Source organism: Corvus moneduloides, chromosome 3 (assembly GCF_009650955.1).
Source record: "Corvus moneduloides isolate bCorMon1 chromosome 3, bCorMon1.pri, whole genome shotgun sequence".
NCBI classification, from domain to species: domain Eukaryota; kingdom Metazoa; phylum Chordata; class Aves; order Passeriformes; family Corvidae; genus Corvus; species Corvus moneduloides.
The window spans coordinates 87457632-87479447 of record NC_045478.1 but is presented as its reverse complement, the minus strand read 5'-3'; the positions used below and the strand labels follow the sequence as shown (position 1 = coordinate 87479447).

General features: G+C 42.6%; 1 protein-coding gene across 1 annotated transcript in view; it reads right to left on the bottom strand.

Annotated features, from left to right (window-relative positions):
* Positions 1 to 20589, bottom strand: part of LOC116441081 (protein ELYS-like) — a 41471-nt gene extending 20882 nt beyond the window's left edge. The window contains exons 1-12 of the mRNA XM_032102619.1: positions 20487 to 20589; positions 15349 to 15475; positions 13948 to 14201; positions 10207 to 10387; positions 9199 to 9406; positions 8244 to 8360; positions 7443 to 7527; positions 2896 to 3046; positions 2038 to 2170; positions 1769 to 1950; positions 1241 to 1302; positions 354 to 482 (exon numbers count right to left, since the gene is read on the bottom strand). Coding sequence (XP_031958510.1) covers positions 354 to 482; positions 1241 to 1302; positions 1769 to 1950; positions 2038 to 2170; positions 2896 to 3046; positions 7443 to 7527; positions 8244 to 8360; positions 9199 to 9406; positions 10207 to 10387; positions 13948 to 14201; positions 15349 to 15469 — 1623 coding nt within the window. The 5' untranslated portion in view covers positions 15470 to 15475; positions 20487 to 20589. The remainder of the gene's footprint in view (positions 1 to 353; positions 483 to 1240; positions 1303 to 1768; positions 1951 to 2037; positions 2171 to 2895; positions 3047 to 7442; positions 7528 to 8243; positions 8361 to 9198; positions 9407 to 10206; positions 10388 to 13947; positions 14202 to 15348; positions 15476 to 20486) is intronic.
* Between the last annotated feature and the right edge of the window lie 1227 nt (positions 20590 to 21816).

The window sequence follows — 21816 nt, the reverse complement described above, 5'->3', positions numbered from 1 at the left end:
GCTCAATGCAGTCTCTGAACAATATAATCACAGTTCAGCAAAGGTCATCATAAAATGTCTTGCTTTCCCAAGTAATTTCACACCAGAGTTGACATCGGAACATCTAATCAGAATGTAAGAGCCTACATCAGGCTTGCAAAATAAACATTCTCTGGGCTGGGTCAGCTTGCCAAGAGGGCTGTTCCCAGTCAAACTTGGAGTTTGCATATTATTACTTCTGCTACTTAATGTCAAAACCTGCCTGTCAGAGCAGCTTCCAAGTCACATAAAATTCAGATGGCAATGTCTTGTAGCCTCTAGAGCCTTCAGATAAGATGGATGTATTCCCCCTGGATTCCCCAGTGTACACTCACCTGACTCAAACTGGATGGCTGGACATCAACCAGTCTTGGAGACAGCAAGCCAGCTACAAGACACCGAGTGTAGCTGTCACGAATGGCTTCACTTATTAAAGGACCAGATTTCTTCAAGAACTTCAAGGTCTGAAACATCAATCAAAACACACAGATTTAAGACAGCATTCAATCACTAGGGCTCTGTCTTAAAAACAACAGACAAACTAACAGTTTCAGTTTATAGACAGTATCCTGTGAAAGAAAACACTAACCCTTGCAATGCTAAAGGAAGTATTTTCCAGCCTGTCTGTCAATACTCGAGCCCTGGTATTTTCCCTGACACAAATTATATTCTGTAGAAGTTAAAACTAACACACAACTTTAAATCACACTTCTGTGCTTGTTTGTGCCAAAGATGATTTACATGGGTATATTTAGTGAGCTGGAACTTAATTTGAAAGGATTTGTCACAAGCTGTGCAGTGGCTCAGAAGTTATAATTTGGCCAAGGTTGGGAGAAAAAACATGCATTTCCTTAATAATTCTGAAACAGTTAAATAACTTCTCCCTTTCTCCATGCTGTCCTCCTTTCTCAAGTTCATCGGGGTCCATACCCTAACTCCACGCTGTGCAGACAGTACCAAGAAGAAAACGCTTTCCCCAACTTCCACCACACCCTTTCTTCCTACTACAGCAATGCTGCATTCCTTTCCAGCCATTCAATCCCTGCTCTGCCTCCCTAGAACAGCACTATTTGCATGAAACTGGCAGGATGTGACTGCAGTTATGCATGTGGATGGGCTGTGTGAGCATAAAGTGGTCTCTGACACTCAAAGCACTGCAAGAGAGAAGCTTGAAAAGGTTCATCTCTGGACAGTCTCAACAGAGATACAGCAAAAAAGTCACCTCCTTCTGGAAGCCGGTGCAAGTCATGTGAACAACTCCCGAGCTGAGCAAGCATGTAACATCTGCAGAAACAAGAACGTTTGACAGACATTGTTACCTTATCACCAGTTTGTGCTTTTTCAATAGTGCCCACTGGAAAGACAAACCTCGAGCAGCCCTTGCCTTCAGCAGATCACCTACAAACTTTCTTTAAAAAGTAGTTACTGTCTGACCGTAGAAACTTAAGCTCCAGTGCCACCCAGATGCTGTGCTTTGGGCCTCAGCTCCAAGTCATTTCATTTTATGACCATCACCCCTTCCCAGGCTGTGTTACAGAAGTCCCAAAACCCAAAAGTCAGCAGCCTGTCAGATATGTTGCACAAGCTAAATACCTTGTCAGGACAGGTAACCAGGTTGGAGAAGGTTTGTGGGGGTTGTTTGGTTTGGTTTTTGTGTGACAAACAATGAACAAGAAGGAGAACCCCTAAGTGGCATTTGACCTCAACTGAAGCTTGTCACTATTCAAATGAAAAGCACTGAAATACCTACCAAAATTATAGGTGCTTGGATTGAAAAACTGTTCAGGTGGTGGATAAGAAGGAGGAACCCCCCGACTTAGACTACGCTCGTGTACCAGAATATCCAAAATGAGGTTTGGAGAAGTCATGCTTATTACAGGATCCAGTGACCACAGTGCAAAATAGGGGCAATCATGACGGAATTCTTCTGGCCTTAAAGAAAACAAGTGCATAAGCTCAACAGAGACTTTCAAATTAATCCTTTGTAGGGATATTGAAAGCAACTTAACTAAAACCTACCTCAGTGAGTCTGGCATTTGAGCATGATACCAGCGATTGATGTCAAACACACCCAAGTAAGTAGATGGTTTTCCCTGACCATAGGTATTCACTTGCCAACTGAAGATTGATACACTGGTGTCAGGAGAGATTACTGTCAAAGAAAAGACATTGTTTCTTGTTGTAGAAAATATGAGATCTGGTGTTTTTAAAATATTACTTTCTGTTTTGGCTTAATTCTGTTATTTCACCCATGAAACATAATTCTTTCTTAACAATGATAAAAACAATATACAGAATAGCAAACATCCATGTGATAGGTTTTAGTCATACTGCCTCTTTTTCTTGTTCAAATTGTATCCTTTCTAAACCAAACATACAATTATTAGCTAATCAAGGTTTTCATCCAGATCATCTAAAAAAGATATCAAATAGACCTGGCTGCAGTACTGAGCCCTGGGGAACACCACTAGTGACCAGGTGCTAAATGGATGCAGCCAAGCCATATGTTTGATCAGGGAGAAGAAAAAAAAAAAAAATCAGGTAACATTCCTAAGCAACAGACAGATTGATCTTACTGTGCAATGAAGACAACTGCCAGAACAAACTGACTGACCAGTATTATACAGATGACCCCATACACTGCTCTAGCATCCCAGCAAACATAAAATAAAACCTACTTTTTCCCTTAAAGAATGATGTCCAGAGGGATAAAAAAGTCCCACAGAACTTAAGCAAGCGATTTTTTTTAAATAAGCCCAACAAGGTTAGCTAGACGAATATTTAAGACTTTAAGACTGTGAGTATAGAACAGCATTCATTGCTTAGATTCCCAAATCATGTAGTTTAGAATAACCAAACAGGGACATCAGAACAAACCTTCATTAATGCTATCCTCTCTGTCAGCATGGTTGCGAAACTTTTCTATGGTCTGACAGCTGAGTAATTTAGTATTGCTGGTCTGCCCTCTCAAGGGAAAGATTCCACCAGTGAGGTCTAAACTGTACCTTTCATCACAATATTCCAAACCCTGGGCAGGAAAAAAAATTAAAAAAGAAGGTAATTTTCATTAGATCTACTATGAAAGAAAGTATATATCTAATATAACATGTATATGGTACTGTTTATTTCCAATGAACTTATTTCTGATAGCAAATAAAAACTACATCTGACATTCAAGAGAATTAAGTTTCAAACTGGAGCAGGTAAGTTTGGCTGAAAAGGCTTTGCACATTTTCAAAAACTATCAATTCCCTAGCAAAACTTTGCTCTGAGGCATGCACAGTCCACACTATCTTATTCAGGAACTTTGGAAGTAACAGGTATATGCAGGGTAGACAAGAAAAATCCAAACCATCTCCTTGAAAAACTAACATGAAGCCTAAGCAAAGAACCTCACCTTCACTGTAGGATAACTAATCACTAAAACCAATTTTAAAAGAGATCATGTCCTGAACAAGAAATTCACCGTTCCAAAGGACAGTTCCACAAGATAAAGCATGAAAATTCCATAAATATGTCCAGCATTAATTTTAATGACTAGAAATTTCAGCTGTCATTCATACATGAAGAGGCACACCCACACAAAGTTGGTGCAGAGAAGAAGGAGAAAAATAATACCAAATAGTTCCTGCTGAAGACAATTTCCTAGCCAAAGCCGCATGCTTTAAATTTTCCACACTGCGGCAAGCAAATCTAAGTTAAGGAACTCCAGTGCAGAGAAGATACTAAGTTATGATGTTCCAGACCAGTTAAATGGGACAGTTTTCAAAGGAGTTGAACTGGTCAGACTCTGGTATCAACGTAGAGACTATACACAAGCCTTGTGCAGGACAAAGTTAAGGATATGCTCCATGACCATGAACTGATCCACAAGATACAGCAGCTGCTGAGATGATATAAAAAAGGCCTTTGAAAGCCTAATTTCAGTGTATCTTTCAGTTTTCTTACTTGAGCAGATTTAAGCAAGCCTTGAAGACAATGGAGACCCAAGTTGGACCCGTTTATAAAAACACAGTGCCACGTGTTTCAGAAGTTCCATTTGTGACTTTTACCGTAATACAAAGTGCAAGCTTTCATGGCCTCGAGTCTGATTCCTGGGACGTAAAGCACTGATGTAAGGGGACAAGTGTTTCAAGATACTGTGACTTCTACTCAGTGAACAAGAAGCAGCAGTAGATTAATTTCTCCTCATTTACTCAAGCTTGGCCTGGTGAATGGGACAACTCTTAAATTTGCTGTCACTGAAGACCAACAAGAAGCTTGATTCAGTCATGTAGGCAGAGAGCCATCATGTCATACTGACCAATCTATGACCACAAGAAGTAATCCAAGACTTAAGTGTCTACTGGAGAGCACAGATCCTGTCCTGATGCATCCTTTGGGGAGGGATTCTTGGCAGTAGATGCTATCAGATCTCAGCATGAAACTACACATGCAAGTGGTTTATCTGGAAGCCAGCTGAAGAACCTGTCTTTCCTCCTCAGAGGGTGCAGATGTTCAGCTCTCCTCAACAGCCTTCTAAGATTGGCTCCTTTTGTGATCTTTCAACACACTCATCATGGGGAAGCAGAAACAGCAGGGAAGGAAAAGATCTCAGATCCAGGGAATGGTGCCTGACACCACTGATAAGCCTGTGAATGTACTACTGGTTGTATAGCCTGTAGAGGGTTCCAAGTCTTACTTTAACTACACCACAGGTTTTCCAAGTCACAAACACAATAACATTTTTTAATCGCTTTGTGTGTTTTTTTTAAAGAGTATCAGCTGGAATTTCTAGTAGATCCATTTTTAAAGGCTGATGAAATATTTCAACCCTCTGAGGTACAAACTGACATTTGTCACATCTTGTTCAGAAAAGTAAGACAACCAAGATGAATAACCACCAAATAGTTAAAGGTCCCACACTTTTAACATCAAATTGTTCAGATGGAAAAAGTAGTAGCCACGAGAGAAATAGAGACAATTGCTTTTTTCCCAATGCAGCACACAGGAAAAGGTATTGTCTTTGTCACTGCTAAGACTGTAGCTAAAAAAAACTTTTAAAAGAGGATAAAACAAAACAGAAATTCAAAAGTGAATCTTGAGAAGATTAAAGAAACTTTCTCCTATCAACCTGCCAAAGTGCTCAGAGCACAAGATGCAGGAGTGAACCGCAATGAAAGCTGTTTTAAAATAAAAAAACGCCACACACACACAAAAGACCCCCAAACAGGGTGCTCTGTTCCTCTAGAGCACTGTGTATTTTTGTCATTAAAAAACCGCACACGAAGATATGACATGCATATTCAGACATGTTGAACCACTTGAAGGTATTTCTACTTCATCACCATGACAGAGGACAGGTTTTAAAGAAACACTACCTTCTCCAAACACCTAACCTCTATCTGTTCAAAAGCAACACTTCCAAATGAGGAAGGCGCTTTCCTATAGATAAAAGGAAAAAAAGAACAAAATTTAAACTCATTCCAAAAAATTCAAAACTCAAAGTCCCTGTTAAAAAAGTCTTTGAACCACAGTCCAAGGTAATCCATGGATTACCTCAATTTCATTTTGTACTACTGAGAACATACAAGAGCAAGTGCCAAATAGGAGGAAAGACTTACTCTGAATTAAGATTACTTTCTCACTAAAAAGATCTTGGAAGAGTTTCGTGCATACTGCTGAATGGAATTAAAATTCTACAGGTGCCTCCCATCTCTGCCAGATATCTGAGACCTAATAATATCTCTTCTATATTTTATCTATTCTATACCACAGCATCTCTGGAACCAGTTCTAAAAATTTACGGAGACTCTTCTGACCAAATCATACCACCTTACATTGCATTTATATCTTTTGCTGGCTTTAAGAGTAGATTTCAGAGACAACCCAGCCAAAAAGTAAAAAAGAATCATCCTTAAAACTATTGAGTTTCAGAATCAAGACTGAAGAGACATTGTAGGTATTTTTGTAGGTGTATTTGAAGTCAGGCTGACAGAGCTTAAAAGAAAAACAAGATTATAAAACAGAGATCAGAAATCTATAAGATGTATACATGACCATATTTTAAGAAAGGGAGACAGACAGAGGCTTCCTCAAATCTACAGTTCGGTAACACAAAGCTATTCAACAAAGCCCTGTCTTCTCTTCCTATATGCCATTCATGTGATGTTTAAATTGAGTAATTTCATTTGTAACAGCCATTTCCTCTTCAGGAATTGAATGTATAGGGGCTCTCTGCAGATTAATCTAGTTGGAACACACGACACTGCAGTATAAAAGTGTATGGCTTCAGTAAAGACAGATTGTGTCTGACCAATCTGGTCATTGTCTGTGATGGAGTGACTGCAAGAGTTGACAAGGGAAGACTGACTGATGTCACCTACCTAGACTTCTAAAAGGTCTTTGACACAATCCCACATGACATCACCATCTCTAAATTGAAGAGACAGATTTGAAGGGTGGACTATTCAGTGGATAAGGAATTGGTTGGATGGAACAAGCCAAAGAGTTGTAGCAAACAGCTCTATCTCCAGGCATAGGCCAATGTTGAGTGGTGTCCCTCAGAAACCTGTGTGGGGACCGGTGCGCTGCAGTGTCTTCATCAATGACACAGTGAGATCAAGTGCACCGTAAGCAAGTCTGCAGATTACACAAGGCTGAAAAGTGCAGCTGACTAAACAGAAAGCCAGGATGTCATCCAGAGGGACCTCAACAAGCCTAAGAGGGGGGCCCATGAGAATCTCGTGACATGAAGGTATCCAAGTCCAAGTGCAAGGTGCTGCACCTGGAACAGGGCAATCCCAGACATGACTACAGACCAGGAGAAATGACTGAGAGCAGCCCTGCCAAGGACTTGGGGGTGCTAGTGGACAAGAAGCAGTATGCACTCACAGCCCAATAGTCCAACCTCATGCTGGGAGACTTCAGTGCAGCCTTTCAGCACTTAAAAGGGAGCTTGTAAAAAAGAGGGAGACTGACATTTTACAAGGGCAGATAGTGAAAGGACAAAGGAGAAGGGGTTTTCAACTAAAATAGGAGAGAGATTTAGATTAGATGTTAGGAAGAAATTTTTTACTGTAAGGGTGGTGAGGATCTGGAGATCTGGCTGCCCAGAGATGCTACAGATGTCCCATCCCTGGAAGTGTTCAAGGCCAGGATGGATGGGGCCCTGAGTGAACCGATCTAGTGGGGGGCATCCATACCCATAGCAGGGGATTGGAATTAGATGATATTTTTTAAGGTCTTCCAACCAAAACTACTCTATGATTCTATGAATTGTTTTGAAAAGTATGGACCAAACAATGCCTACAGAGACTCATCAAAAGACATTTTTTCTTTAGTCTCACTGATCTGTCATCGTAAATATTAACCTGGTCAACTTAACTGATATTCATTTAGACAAAATTACTATTTTCATCTTCTCACATATAGGCCTGTCTTACCTCGTACATGACTTGTCCTGATGCCAGACGTTTTCTGTCACCAAATGCTAACTGCAACAGATGTAAACTCACAACATCACCTTCACTGAAAAAGGTATAAATGAGGAGATTTGATTACAAAGAGGCTTTACAATCCTCATTAGCATTTTATTAGATCTAGGCTGAAACTTACTTAAGAGCATGCTCTTGCTGAAAAGAAAAACACTGCTTCCCAAAACATGAAAATTGGTCACATTTAGCCAGTAAAACAGAAAGCAGGAAATTTTGACACTAGCAGCTTCAGGGGCCAATGCTAACTACATCATTGGAAAGCTTTAATATGCAGTATGGAGAAAAAAATTGCCGAATTGCTGGAAATCACTCACAACAGTAAAGCATTCTCCATGAAAACTGCTTTAAAGTCAAACTTAAGAAGACTACCACTCTATGAACAGCTGGGCTGATTAAGTAGCTTGCTGATGATGTTTACTGTTCTGCATCTGCAGCCTAAACCACTTTAAATGGTATTGAATATCATGATGGGAATACCAAACAAATCTTGAAGCAGTCATCAAGAAACAAGGGAAATCATTTAAGACTTAAAGCACAAAAATATAGGCACTGTTCCTTTGCCTTCTTTCACAAGGTAGGAGTGAGTCGACCCCTCTCTACAAGTGAAAAATCCTGAAAAAACTGCACTGTAAGCTTAATACTTTTCATCTCCTGTACAGTTAAATGAACAAAATGAATACGCAGATATCAACTGAATGTGAACAAGTATTATAAAAAAAGATCAGTGACTTATGGCAAGATTTTATTCACCTTTGCTGTGTAGACTGAACAGCCCACAAGTAGCAACAATTGCGAGGATCATTCTCAGGCTCTTGAAAAGTAACTGCATAGACAGGAATCCTTCCTCCTTCAAGCTGAGAGTGGTGCCTACAGGTTTAAAACAAAAAAATGATAAAGAAAAAAAGCCTGCTGGCTCTAGCTGTTTGTAGAAGGGTAGAGGCATCTTCTGGGGAAAAAAGCACCTTGCACGTTTATCCTCAAAGTGCAGAAGGTTGTACTTCCATCTTAAACAACTGATGACTGACAAGCCACTACTTCTTAAGTATTTGTCTTCCCAACTTCTGAACTTCAGCTGTACCTTCACAATCTTTTCTTGGCATCTAATTATGGTCCACTGTCTATTTATGCATCCATAATTCATCCATAACACATATGTAGTTTCCGGTGAGGTGCTGTAGATTTCCTTACGTAAACCCCTATCTGAATGTGGTCAGATATTTTAAGTGGCAGATTTAAAATCACCTCTAAATTTTACTATTGCTTATAAAATTACATGTCCCTTATACTGACTCCAAGGCTTCCAATCTTTCATTTGCATGCACCCTTGCCTTGGAATGAGTCCACCACCAATTTCCACTAAGACTGAAATGTAGGAAAGAATATGCTTTCAGACACAGATCAGCTATTGAATTACCATGTCGCACTAGTTTCGTCATGGACACTTTAAAAAATATTATCACCAAAATCACATTATTTACATAATGAAGGCTTTCAGTAACTTCAGCCTAATTGCAGTACCTGGTTCTGAAAAATCCTTTCTAATACCTGGAAATACACACATTGCATAGTTTTACTGAATACTCCTGGACAGAACAAACTGACTTAAAAAAACCAGTTTTATCACAGCCCTACTGCAGCACTTCCTGAAACAAAAAATTGAGACCACTGCACCTCCAAGTGTGACCAAGTGGAAAGTATTACTTACTCCCTCTTCAAAGTTTTCATATTCCATAGTGACAAGTAGCCATCAGAAAAACCCACAACGAGCTGGTTGCTTCTGCTTATGTAGCACAGGGTTGATACTGCTGTTCCTGAAGGACTTCGTAATTGAAAACAGAGATGCCTCCCTTCTCTGGTCACAGCTTCTCTTCTCTGTGGAACTTCAGCAGGAATTCTAGTGACAACTTCTAGATCTACACACATAAAAGCAGGCAAGAAATGAATGTATTATGCCACTTCAGCTGCATTTGGAACTGATGTGATTATACAGTGTGTATAATCTAATTCTACTGTCCCAGGCAAAACACCCATTTCTGCAACACCTTTTTTGCTATTTCTGTTTCTGCACCTATTCAGAGAAAAGAAGGACTCTCCAATGGGACAGGTATTCTCAATCCTATTTCAAAACTGGGTACAACTGTAACCTTTCTAGACAAATTCTGCTTGGACTCTATAAATCAGGAGTTTGGGCCTCATGATGAAGCTATTTGAAGGGACATGAACTCCTGAAACCACTCTTACAATACCCAAAACAGTGGGCACAATCTGAAAACACAAATTGCAGTATTCATTCACCCAAATGCAGGGCTTTGATAAACCAGATTTATTTCAAAACACAAGCCTAAAATTTGCCCAAAGTCATTAATGGAAACAGGAGAACCCTCTCAAGAAATATGGTACCTCTGACACAACTTCCTATCAGGCAGCTGCACGGACTCAGATGGAAAAATTCCTACATCCCACTGACAAGAATCATAGGGACAAAGGGATCTGGGCAGCAAGAGGTGTTCTTAACAGCAGGAGGGGTATTGAGCCACTCCCAATTTTTGATCAGTTCAGGACCACACAATGCCAAACTGCCATCTGCAATCAGCAGTGTCAGAAACGTCAGCAGTCAGTCAGCACGCTGGGATCTTCACTGGGGTACATGCTGGCTTTTGAAAAGAAACAAATTTTCTTACTTCTAAATTCAAGTTTAAAAACTGCAGCTTACCCGATGCTTCTACTTCATTCTGACTGCAAGATAAATCATCCAAACAAAGGTCAACCAGAAGGACATGGCCAACGTCTGTAGCCACCGCTGCCACTCCAAAGAGCCATCGCAGGCTCTGGTGCAGGTGCCGGGTGCTCACACTGGCTCCGCCGTCACTGCTGATGGGTTCGATGGCAGTCACCTGCGGGAAACTGCAGTCAACAGCAAAGCTCTTCTGACAAGCTCAAGAGTAATCACTCAGAAGGGAAGCTCAATTCACTCAGAAGTGAAGCCAGCATTAGCACATCAGAAATAAGAAAGTAAATACAGGTTCGTAAGACTTAAAAACAAAGCATTGTTCCCAATTATACCAAGCAAAAAGGAAATTCATAGAAAGAAAGCTCTCTCCACTTAAATGGCCCATTCTGTCTTTACAGCTTACCAATTTCCATTTCCTACTTAGAAATAATTACATCTGAGAAGACACATGAAATCAATTACATGCTAGAAGCTTTACTGTATGTACGGGACTTAAGTAAGAAAGACAAAGCTAAATCTAGTCCTTCCACTGCTCACAGCCCATCGGCACTGTGATACAGTCCAGGTCCTCTTTACCAAACATTTCACAGGATAAATCAGGGCTGCAAGGCAAACAAGGCAGTGGCCATGGGCCACAGCAGACACACCATTTCCATGGGAATGAAACATTCCTAGAAAGGCTTGGAGGGAGATGCTGGCTTAGTAAAATCTGTGCTGGTCCTCACTTTGACTCATAATATCCAACAAAAATTTTAAATGCGTGCCAGCACTGTCACAGATGGGAAGGAAAACTGTAGAAGGCAGCCTAAACCAACAGCAACAGACCAAACAGGAACTTGCTCAGCCTGAGGCACGAGCTCTCTCTGCTCCCGGACAGGACAAGCATTCCCCACAACCTCAGGACAAGGTGAAGACCCTTCAGCACCCACAGCACACCCAGCACAATACTGACTGCTCCAGCAGAGACCCAAGCACACCAAGGCTCCTGCACTAAAGCTGGACAACAGAAGAACAGGGGCTATCGATTGGCCTCTTACAAATGCAGCACCATGAAAACAGGCAGCTTTACAGCAACAACAAAGGTTTGTCTGAAAACAAAGCAAAGAAGTGAGCATCACAAGGTGGTCCATCTTTTTTCTCCTCTCCCATATCAAGCATTTGCTTACGACTGCGCTGCCTGGACATCTGCTACACAATCCACCTTTTACCTTGGACACAAGAATTCCAATCTTAGAAGTACCTATAGTTATTTAGGAAACTCGGTTTTCTTTCAGAATTTTTATGATTCAAATTAAATCTCCAATCTTCTCTGCTCCTCAGAGGACTAGCAAAAGTATTTTGATTACTCGGATTCTTGAGCTCCAAGTCTTGGTGACTGTGATGAGGAAATACAGGACACATCTTGCTGCACAATTTGCCAAGGTTCAAGTGTTGCTTCTAACTTCTTTTCAAGGTATTTTTTTCATTGTACAACTGGCTCCAAATGAATCTTTACTAGTTTTGCATAGAGTCTTCCAAAAATGTTCCCCGGTTACTTCTATTTTCCATGTAGAAGCTCCTGAAATGACATATTTTTCCACTATGCTATGCACTGCTTTTTCCTATTCTCCTAGTGTACTGCCAGCTCATTCTGGGAAAGAACAAAGAAAACTTTTCTCAGCTCACTGAATCTGAATGCTGCCCTTCTGCCTCATAGAAACCGGGAAAAATTGGGAAAATACCACGCAACAGTTCTTAAACATGCAACTGTTATAAACCAATTCAATGTAATTCATGTTTTTAATTCAGAATCCAGTTCAAATCATACTCGTCAACATTTTCAGTTTTCTGCTGCATTTTATATATCCAGAGGGCACTGAGAGACACTCACAGCCATTATGCTAAAATTCTTTCTAAGCTCCTGAGTTTGGGTTTTTTAACTCACCTCTGTATTCTCTGAAAGATTCAACATCCACTGTTACACTAAAAGGCAGTCACACCGTCACAATAAGCACCCTGTATTAGTACACTAACAACCTGACACCGAGGAGCAGAATTGCTCTAAGTTAGTGTTAAACTGTACAACTTAGCTGTCCACAGTTATATCCATTGAGAAAACAGTCCTGAAAACATGCTGCTCATTAAAGGTTTAAAAGAGTAATGACAAAACTGTAGAAAGTGACATTAAGATCCACATTTTACCTTTAAAAATAATCAATCTGAAAAGCAGAGAAACATATCAACCCCCCCAAACTATACATTACATAATATGCAAATATGAGTTTCTGAAAGAATTCAAAACATATGGACAGCAGCCAAGTGGAAGTTTTATCTACTTGGTTTTGCTTACCCTTACTCCCACTCACAGTCTGAGAGCTGACACAGTCCAATTAGCAATACCTGTGTCCTGACTATGCTGACTTAACTAATGCAATATCAAAGACATAGGAAGCAAAACGAAAGCAACAGACCAAACACACTTGTAATCAAAAGCTTTCAGGGCATAAGAGCAAAACTTTCAGAGCAGCTTTGGCTTTATTTCAAAATTCATACCCTTCATCACACAACAGCCAACTCTTTCCTGCAGGGCTTCATCATCTTTGCTCCTGAACCAGTTTTTGTGGTATAGAACAACTCTAATACAACTGATTGTTGGAAATAGCTTCTATTTCAAAACACTTCTGTAGATACAGATTCGACACGACCTAATCCTTACTTCTTAAACTTTCCTAGCTTACTTAGATAGAAGAAATAAAATCTAACACACCAACATCACTTATCAGAACATAATTTACTTACTGATTATATGTTTATGCTAGCACACAGCCTGCCTCTCCCTCTAAAACCCGTGCAGATAGCAAAACAACACACTGAAACACTGACCCGACTTGTATCTTTAAAGTTACCACACCACAAATGCTTACTACTAGTAAGCACACTTCCACCTGTATTCTAGCAAGTCAAACCAAATAATGTTCGGGAAAGCTGAGCAGTAAGTAAGTATTTATTTGTTGCAGATTAAGGTGATGAAAACACAGTGAATGTTAATGTTCTGATAACTTAATCTGATACTTGTTTCCATTACAATAACGAGACACAGGGATACTACATCATTTGAGTTCAAGGGTTACAGAAGGCAGAAAAAATTAGCAACATTACACCACTGTATCCCATCTACACAAACACTTTATTCAATAAGCAGAGATTCAAGGACTGCAGACAAAGTATATCTGCCAACAATCTGACAGATAACTCACTAAAATCTCTTTCTTCCAATCCTAAATTAAAGGAAAAATTTGTTCTGCTTCCTAGTCTGAGATTGAGGGGAATGTGTCAAAGTCATTAACACCACAATGATGGGAGTCTGAGATAGTTTAAAGACAGTATTTCTGACAGAAATTAGCTGTTCAGAAAAAGTATATTACAGACACCGTAACTGGGGTTTTCTTTTTTGCTCTGACAAAAAAAGAAGTTTGCAATGCCTTTTTTTGTAAAAGAAGAGAATTAAGTCACTATGGGCTCTACAGCATTTTTTTTACTATCAGTAAACTCAAAAGATAATGCTATTGCTAAGTCCAAGATTCTACATCAAGGCTCTCTTGACTGGATACACCGAATTGACAATACGTTAATGCAATATAAAAAGTGTAAGTCCTACAAAGCGATGCACAAGACCTTTTCCTCAAGCAGGATTATGCAGCACCAAACAACACAAAATCTTTGTTTCCCCAAAAAGATACATACCCTTCCTGGAAGAACAACTGCTTTAACCACTCTTGAGATCCCAAGGTCATAGAGACAGAGAACACTTCCCTCTGCTTCCTCCAACCCAACCAGGAGTCCAGTCCTCTTCTGCCAAGAAAACTCGGTCACCACGCGAACAGCGGGAGGCTGCTCGTTCACTCCGCTGAAGCGATACGCAGAGAGCCGCTCTCCCGTCACAGAGCTCACCACCTCCAGCTGAGGGCCACACGCCAACCACGCCAGGCCACTTCTGCCTGCAAGGGAAAAGAAACATGACTGAACAACTCCCCAGCAGAGGAACTGCAACAACAGCGAGGCCGCTGTCACTGCGCCTTTCCCTCAAACGCGCCAAAGGGAGGAAGACCGAACTACCTACTTCTGGACAATGCTTTTAAATCACCCACTGCAGCCCTCAACCAGTACATCCTAAAATTAATAACCCCGTTCCTTTGCATTTGTACTTGTCATTCCTGCACTCAAGAACGTTGACTGTTTGGGATAAAGATTACAATAGACTGATCTCTAGCGTGTACATCATACTTGCCTTGCTTTTGCTAGAAAACACCTACATATGTACAGGAACACAAGTCTCAAAGCACACTTCAAATACAGCCCATCTAAACCAATTCATTTCCAGTTTAAGAATTTTGCTTGACACGTGACTACTCTGGGCAGGGATTTGGACAGGAAATTATCTTCAAATGGGCACTGCATTTCAACTTTTACACTTCAACAAGTGTTGTTTCACTGAAGAATTTAACACTTGTTCCTTCACTGGAGAACATCAAGCTCAAAGGAAGGATCAGCTCCATTACTGCACTTACAGTCAGGTAGGTAAGATTCTATCTGGTCTTAACACAAGCCCAGACATCCAGACAGGCATCCAGCTCTACCTTCAGATCACCTAGAAAGTCAGCTAGCTAATCTGCTTAGCTGCTTTCAGCAACTCTCACTGGGTCCTCATCTGCATCCTATTAAATACCTTGGAAATACATGGGCAGTGCTTAACAGAGCTGTCCTCTTCTTCCCATATTTTATTTAGACTAGAGAAGAAAAAGGAGCATATTGCATCTCTGTAACTATTTCTGCATGGGATGTTATGATGGACGCAGAGCTTGAGCTGGTAGAAAGAAATCCATCCCAAAACAACACTATCTCTTCTTTGAAAACTGTCTCCTATTTCATTCACAACTGAGGAGGGCATGGTCAGCTAAATTATTTTAATAGCACACTAATCTACTTCAGTAGATTGGAGCAGGCTGTTGCAATTTCAATGCTTAGCATTTCTAACTGCTCAAATATCCTTTTAGCGCTATCAGAATCTGATGCATTTTATTTAACAGAATCAACCTGATGTTATGACCCTTTATACCACAACAAAATTTAAAGGAAAATGCTCACCTCCAGAAAACTTCCCACACAGCACAGAGTCTAGGGTGATCTCATCTTCCCCAAGTGCCTGAACAGTCACCTCTGGAAACTGCAGCAGACTGCTCGTTACCTGAGCCGTTAGGTCTCGCATTCTTCACTGTAAATAAAGGAATAAAAAGGCAAAAAGAAAGACTCATGTCAGCCATAAATATCTTTGAGACTGACCCAAGCTTCATCAGTATGCAGTGACAAATCTCCTATACATCATCTGTAGCTCTTTCTGCTTAAAAAAAATGGAACTCAGGACAGTTTTTCATCTCACAGCAGAGCAAAAGGAGAATCTTGTGCTTTTCTGATGCCTATGAGATCAACAAAAAGTGACATAGAAGGATGGACAAGATAAATAGTAGGAAAGAGAACACACTGAGTTCAAGCTTACTCATCCAGGTAAGCAAAAAGTGATCTCAGAAAAATCACATTTTAAAAAGCTTCTCAGTAAGAGGTATAACTCTCTGCCCTTTCCCTTGATGTAATACTTTATTACTTGTTGTCAATTGTCTTCTAATAGATGTCACAGATCAGCCATGTCTTGTCTACTTTTTGCATGCTTAGTTTTGACATTCAGGAATACAAAGTTCTTTACTAAATTCATCCTCAAATTCTTCCAGAAAACATACTGCTGTTAATTTCAAGCAATACTGACTTTCATAGCACATCAATTAGCAGTACTTTTCCATACACTTAAGAGGTAAATGTAACACAGCACTTCAAACTACTTGGTTTTTCTCTACTGAAATAGTCATATTCTTTATTCCAGTCCCTTCCTTCCTACTGCCTTTCCTTATCACATCTCTGCAGTATTAGACAAAAAATTTCTAGCCCTCTCAGACAGTTTCACACCCATACAGGTACTCCACAAGAGTTCACATTTCAGTGTGTCAAGACAGACTTTTTCTTGTGGAAAAATTGAAGAGCTGAACTGATTTACAGGATTAAATAGGTGGCTAAATATGAGATAATCCATATGCATGGAAATACAAATTACTTTAAGTATCTATGTTTTGCAAGTCATCTGGCTTATAGAAAAGGCCTCTGAAAGACAAGACAAATTCAATTGTCTTGTTCAAACAGTACTGCTTTCTTCGTGGTATCTCAAGACATTATACACAGGTCACTAGTGCTGGGTTGCATCCCTGTATCTGCTGCCAGCAGGACAACAACGAGCATGTGAAACACAGGAAGGGTCAGTCAGGGTCCTGCACTAAGCACAGGTCAACATTTTGACAAAAATGTTGCTGATGGCAAAGCCAGTACTGCAGGACACTGCTGCAGCCAGCCAGCCTGACCACTGCCAGCATTCACTACTAGCACAGATCAGGTTCCAAGTGGGACAACTTATTTGCAGTAGTTCTGCTGAGTTTCTTTTTTGGTACTTGCCATCAGTTTCAAGTGACAACTTCTGCACTGTATCCAGGGGCTCCAGAGAGTAAAAGGCCTCACAATTTGACCAGCATTCTTGCTTATTTTAATTGCAATTTAGTGGATATATTTTAGGAGTAACCCGTAACACCAACTACTAATTCAGACACATCTGGTTGGTGAATAGCATCTTTGAAATGTTTCAGTGTGTGCTTGTGTTCCTGTCACTGGGCACCACTGGAATGTTCTTGGTTCCATCTGCTTTACACCCTCCCTTCAGGTATTTATGTGCACTGATGAGAACCCCTGAGCCTTCCCTTCTCTGTTGGGCTGAACAGTCCCAGTCTCCCAGCCTTTCCTCAGAGAAGAGCTGTTCCAATCTCCTCTAACCCTCTTTGCAGCCCTTCGATGCAGTCTCTCCAGTACCTTCATCTCTCTTGAGAGACTGGCAAGCCTGGACCTGGACACAGCACTCCAGATGAGGCCTCACCAGTGCTGTACTAGAGGAAGGATCACCTCCCTCCACCTGCTAGCAAAGGTTCCTCCTCATGCAGCCCAGGCAAGATACCACCAGCCTTCTTTGCTGCAGGAGCACAGTGCTGGCTCACGGTCAACTGGGTGTCCACCAGGACTCCCAGAGCCTTTTCTGTCAAGCTGCTTTCCAGCCGGGCAGGCCCCTGCACATACTGGTGCCTGGGGTTGTTCCTCCCCCAGTGCAGGACTGTGCACTTCCCCTTATTAAACTGCTTAAGGTCCCTGTCAGCCCATTTCTCCAACCTGACAAAGCACTGACTGACAACATATATTAAGGAATTTTAGAGAAGTGCACAAAATTCCAGAATTATTGTAGTGAATAAAAAAATCTTTTTTTTTTTGTAAATAGGCATGGAGAACGTCTGTGTGGTAAGTAAATGATTGTTAATAAAATACACCACAATAACAGCAAGATAGCTTTAAGAAAAGAGTTAACAAGTATCTTCCAGTAGGGCAGGTAAGAGCATGCAAGGAAACTTCTCAGCTGTGTGCTCTCCATGAGTCACCCTGAGTGACCCTGCCTGGGTCACTGCCTACCTGCTGTGCCAAGAGCACAGAAACTTGTGTGCCCAAATTGTAAATCAAATTAAAACATCCTCTACTGGGGAGATTTGAGTTTAAAAAACAAACTGCTCACCATCCCAAATTCCCCACCATCTCAAAAAGAATTCTTCCCTGATGTAAAGCTCATACATTGACACAGTGTACTCCTGCCCTCAATATTAAAAAAATGTGCTTATCAGTCCACGAACACCAGTAAGAACCATCAAATAAGTAGAACTCCAAGACCTGAACCATTTTTGTAAAAAATGAAAATACTAGAGCATCAGGCATCCTCAGGTTTCCTCCAGTAAGGCAATGATCATTTTAAATACTTTTTTTTTTTTTAATAGGACACGGAACAAGACTGATAAACTTCATAACAAATTATGAACAATATATAGTGACCTGTCTATCAGGATGTTTTCCTTGCATCACTTTGCTAAGTTAAACCAAGAATTACTAGGAAATCAAAACGGAGGGGGGAATACTTTGATCTAGATTAAAGGCATGAAGCCTTTCCTTTAAGAGATATATCCAACAGCAACTGCATTTCTGCTCTCTTTGAAACAATAACTACAATCACATTCCTATTTCTGCCTGTTAGAAATCAGATTAGGGTAAAATGTCACATGCTTACTCCATTTTCAGGAATAAACCAGAATTCAACCTCCCCGCTGTATCCTACAGCAATGCAGCCTGTGGGCAACCTGCCAAAATGACCATTCTTCTTCACCCTAGGTACTTATAACTTCCAAACATCATGAACTACTTCCAAAGACAGGAATATCGTAGATTTTTGGATTAAAAAGCTTGGGAGGATGAAAAAGAGAAAGAAAGAGAAATTGCATGTTCAAGCAGAATTACATACAGCCAAGTCAGAGTTCTGAGATGTTGGTTTTGACTGATGGTATTACATGAAAATCAGTTTAAAAGCCCAATAATGTTATGGGCTCACTGAAGAAAATGCTAAAAATATGGTCAGTCACAGCTGAAGACAAGATTTCACAGGACACGTTGACTTCACTGACGTCAAAGAGAGACCTTGCTGCCATCTCTCATCTCTGTATTTGCTCCTTTGTTCTACTACTGTATTTTGGAAGACCCTTCCAGCATACCACACTGGTATGCCATCACACCACTTGCCCCTTCCAGCACAAATTCCAGAATGACATCGAAGAGAAAGACCTGCCAGAATCACAAGCGATCACCTCTTCCAAACCCGCTGCTCAAGCCGCCACCTACAGCAGGCTGCCCAAGCCTGTATCCAGATGGGTTTGGAACATGTTACTCTCCAACAGGCTTTTACAGCCAGCAAGCTGACAAGATCAACTGCAGAAACACCTGCAACCCATGCAACAGGCCCTGGTGGTCGGTGACTCTCTCCTAACTACTTAAGGATTCTATTCTCCCCACCACACCAGTAAAACAGTGTCACAGCAGGAAAGGCCTGTCACCACTGTTTCCAAAACTATATCCAACACCTTACTAGGTCTAAGACACAAAATTAATAGAAGCTTGATCACACTTGAAAAAGCCAACACTAGGCAAATCGATGCAGGAAGGAGAGCTGAGGCAGCACGCGAATGAGGAGCTGTCCTCCCCAGGATCCAAAGCTGTGTGCCCAAATGCATGGGACAGCTGCCAGCCAAGGCTGACACAATCACCCAGACCGACGGGCCCTCCAAAGGCACCTCCACGGCCACGCTCAGCCCTGTACCCCGAACGGGGTGGAGCCATCCCAACACAATCAAGTCCCTCAATTTCCTTTAACTCCCCTACACACGATCAGGAAGCAACCGTTAGACCTGAAAGACTGACACCAAGCATTCTATCGGCAGAAGCTCCACACCCGGACTCCGTTTATTACGGAAGACACGGAGCACTTTGTTTAAGCCAGCAGCAACTTTGCTCCGCGATGTTTTGCTTCATGCAAAGACCCAAAGACCCCCACAAATCGCACTGGATTATTCTAAAGCTGTGGCCTCCCAACTGCACCCATCCCTCGTCCCGCAATCGCCGCTCTACGCACAGACCGCATTTCCCGCCTCCTCATGGAATACAACCCCGAAGCACGGCGGGGGAGGGGGAGGCGGAATTAGAAGAAAGTAATGAAAAACCCTCCAAAAACACGACCGAAAGGGCAAGAACAGAGGGCGTGTGCGGGTGGCCGGGCAGTAGCGAGAGCTCCCGGCGGCAGCCGCCGCATCTCCCACGCCCCCCAGCCTGGCGGAGCCTCCCGGCTGCGGAGCCTCCCATGTGCGCTGCCCAGGCCGCGCCGCCGGGGCCTCCCCCGCCGCCGGGGGCCGGGGCACGTGCGGCGGACACGGCGCCGCAGCCCGGGGGTCACTTACATAAGGGACGGGCGGCCGGGCCCGCCCGAGGCCCCCGCGGGCCCGCGCTGCGCCAGCAGTGGTGCCGGCCTATGCGGCTCGGGAGCGCCCAGTACCCGCTGGTACGGGGGAGAAGGAAGAAAGGGAGGAACGAAGGCAAACGGGCGGGCGGGGGTCGCCGCCGCCACCTCCGCCGCCTCCTCCTGTCCGCGCCGCTGCCCCCAGCCCAGCCCAGCCCAGCCGAGCCCGCGCTCCTGGTACGTGCCGGTGCCGGTGCCATCTCCCTCCCGCAGCGGCGACAACGACACGGCCCGGCCCGGCCCCGCGCGCCCGCGCACCCACCTCGCTCGCTCACCCGCCGCGCGGGGGGCGGGACGGGATGGGGGGGGGGGCAGGCGGAGTTCTCGCGAGACCCGCCGTGAGCCTCCGCGGGAATTTTCAAATGCGCGGGACGCGGCCCTGGGCTGTGGCGGCGGCCGCCTCCAACTACGAATCCCGGCGAGCCGCGCGCTACCCGCTTCCGGTCCCGCCCCGTCGACTGCTGTCTCTCGCGGGGTACGCCGGGAGCTGTAGTTCCCGGGCCGCCAGAACCAGCGCTCTGCAGAGCCCGTTCCTGCCCCCGCCCCGGACCTCGTGGGCACGGCTCTGCTCCCCTGCCCCGCCAAGGGGGAACTCCCTGGCAGGGAGAAAGCTGGCCCTGCCTACCTGTGTCCATCTCACCGCAGGAGCCGCTCACCCCCTTCTCCCCTTTCCTCCCAGTCTATCTGGATTTAATTGAATCCAGAGTGGTTTGGGTTGGAAGGGACCTTAAAGATCATCTAGTTCCATCCCCTCTGCCATGGGCAGGGACAGCTTCCACTGGACCAGGTTGCCCCTTTCAACCTGGCCTTGAATACTTCCAGGGTGGGGCATCCGGAACCTCTCTGGGCAACCTGTTTCAGGGCCTCATCACCCTCACAGTAAAGGACTTCCTCCTACTATCTAATCTAAACCTACACTCTTTTAGTTTGAATCCATTCCCCCTTCTCCTGTCACTACATGCTCTTGTAAAAAGTCCCTGTCCATCTTTCTTGTAGGTTCCCTTCACGTACTGGAAGGCCAGTCATTAGGTCACCCATTTAAAAGGATTTTAAAGGGGTAGGCTATTTAGCTGCAGTTTTTCTGTTATTTCTAATAAGAAAGTATATGTAAAATCCCAACAAATTAATACAAAATTTATGTTAGTCACTGAAAGGAGAAAAAGTGAGTATTAAGTCAAAAGTGCTAGATGCTACTCCTTTCACTGTATATATTGTAATGTAGTCAAAACATTCTTTGACTTTAAAAAAACATTTTCAGGTATTAATAAACATATAGTCTAGTAGAAGGCATCCCTGCCCATGGTAGGGGGTTTGGAACTAGATGATCTTTAAAGTCCTTTCCAACCAAAGCCATTCTATGATTCTATGAAGTTTGCAATACTTCTAAGAAGTGGCAGCACCATCAAAGGGGTGACAAAGAAATTTAATTTCTCCCAGCATACATTATTTCTAAGTTAGAGCTATGCCTCTTAATGTTGAATCTGCCATTCTTTATATTATTATGCAAATCTTTATTGTGACTTGGTGGCTGCTGTTGCCATTTTAGAGCTATTAATTTGTATCATACAAGAGCACAGGTCATGGACAAGGAA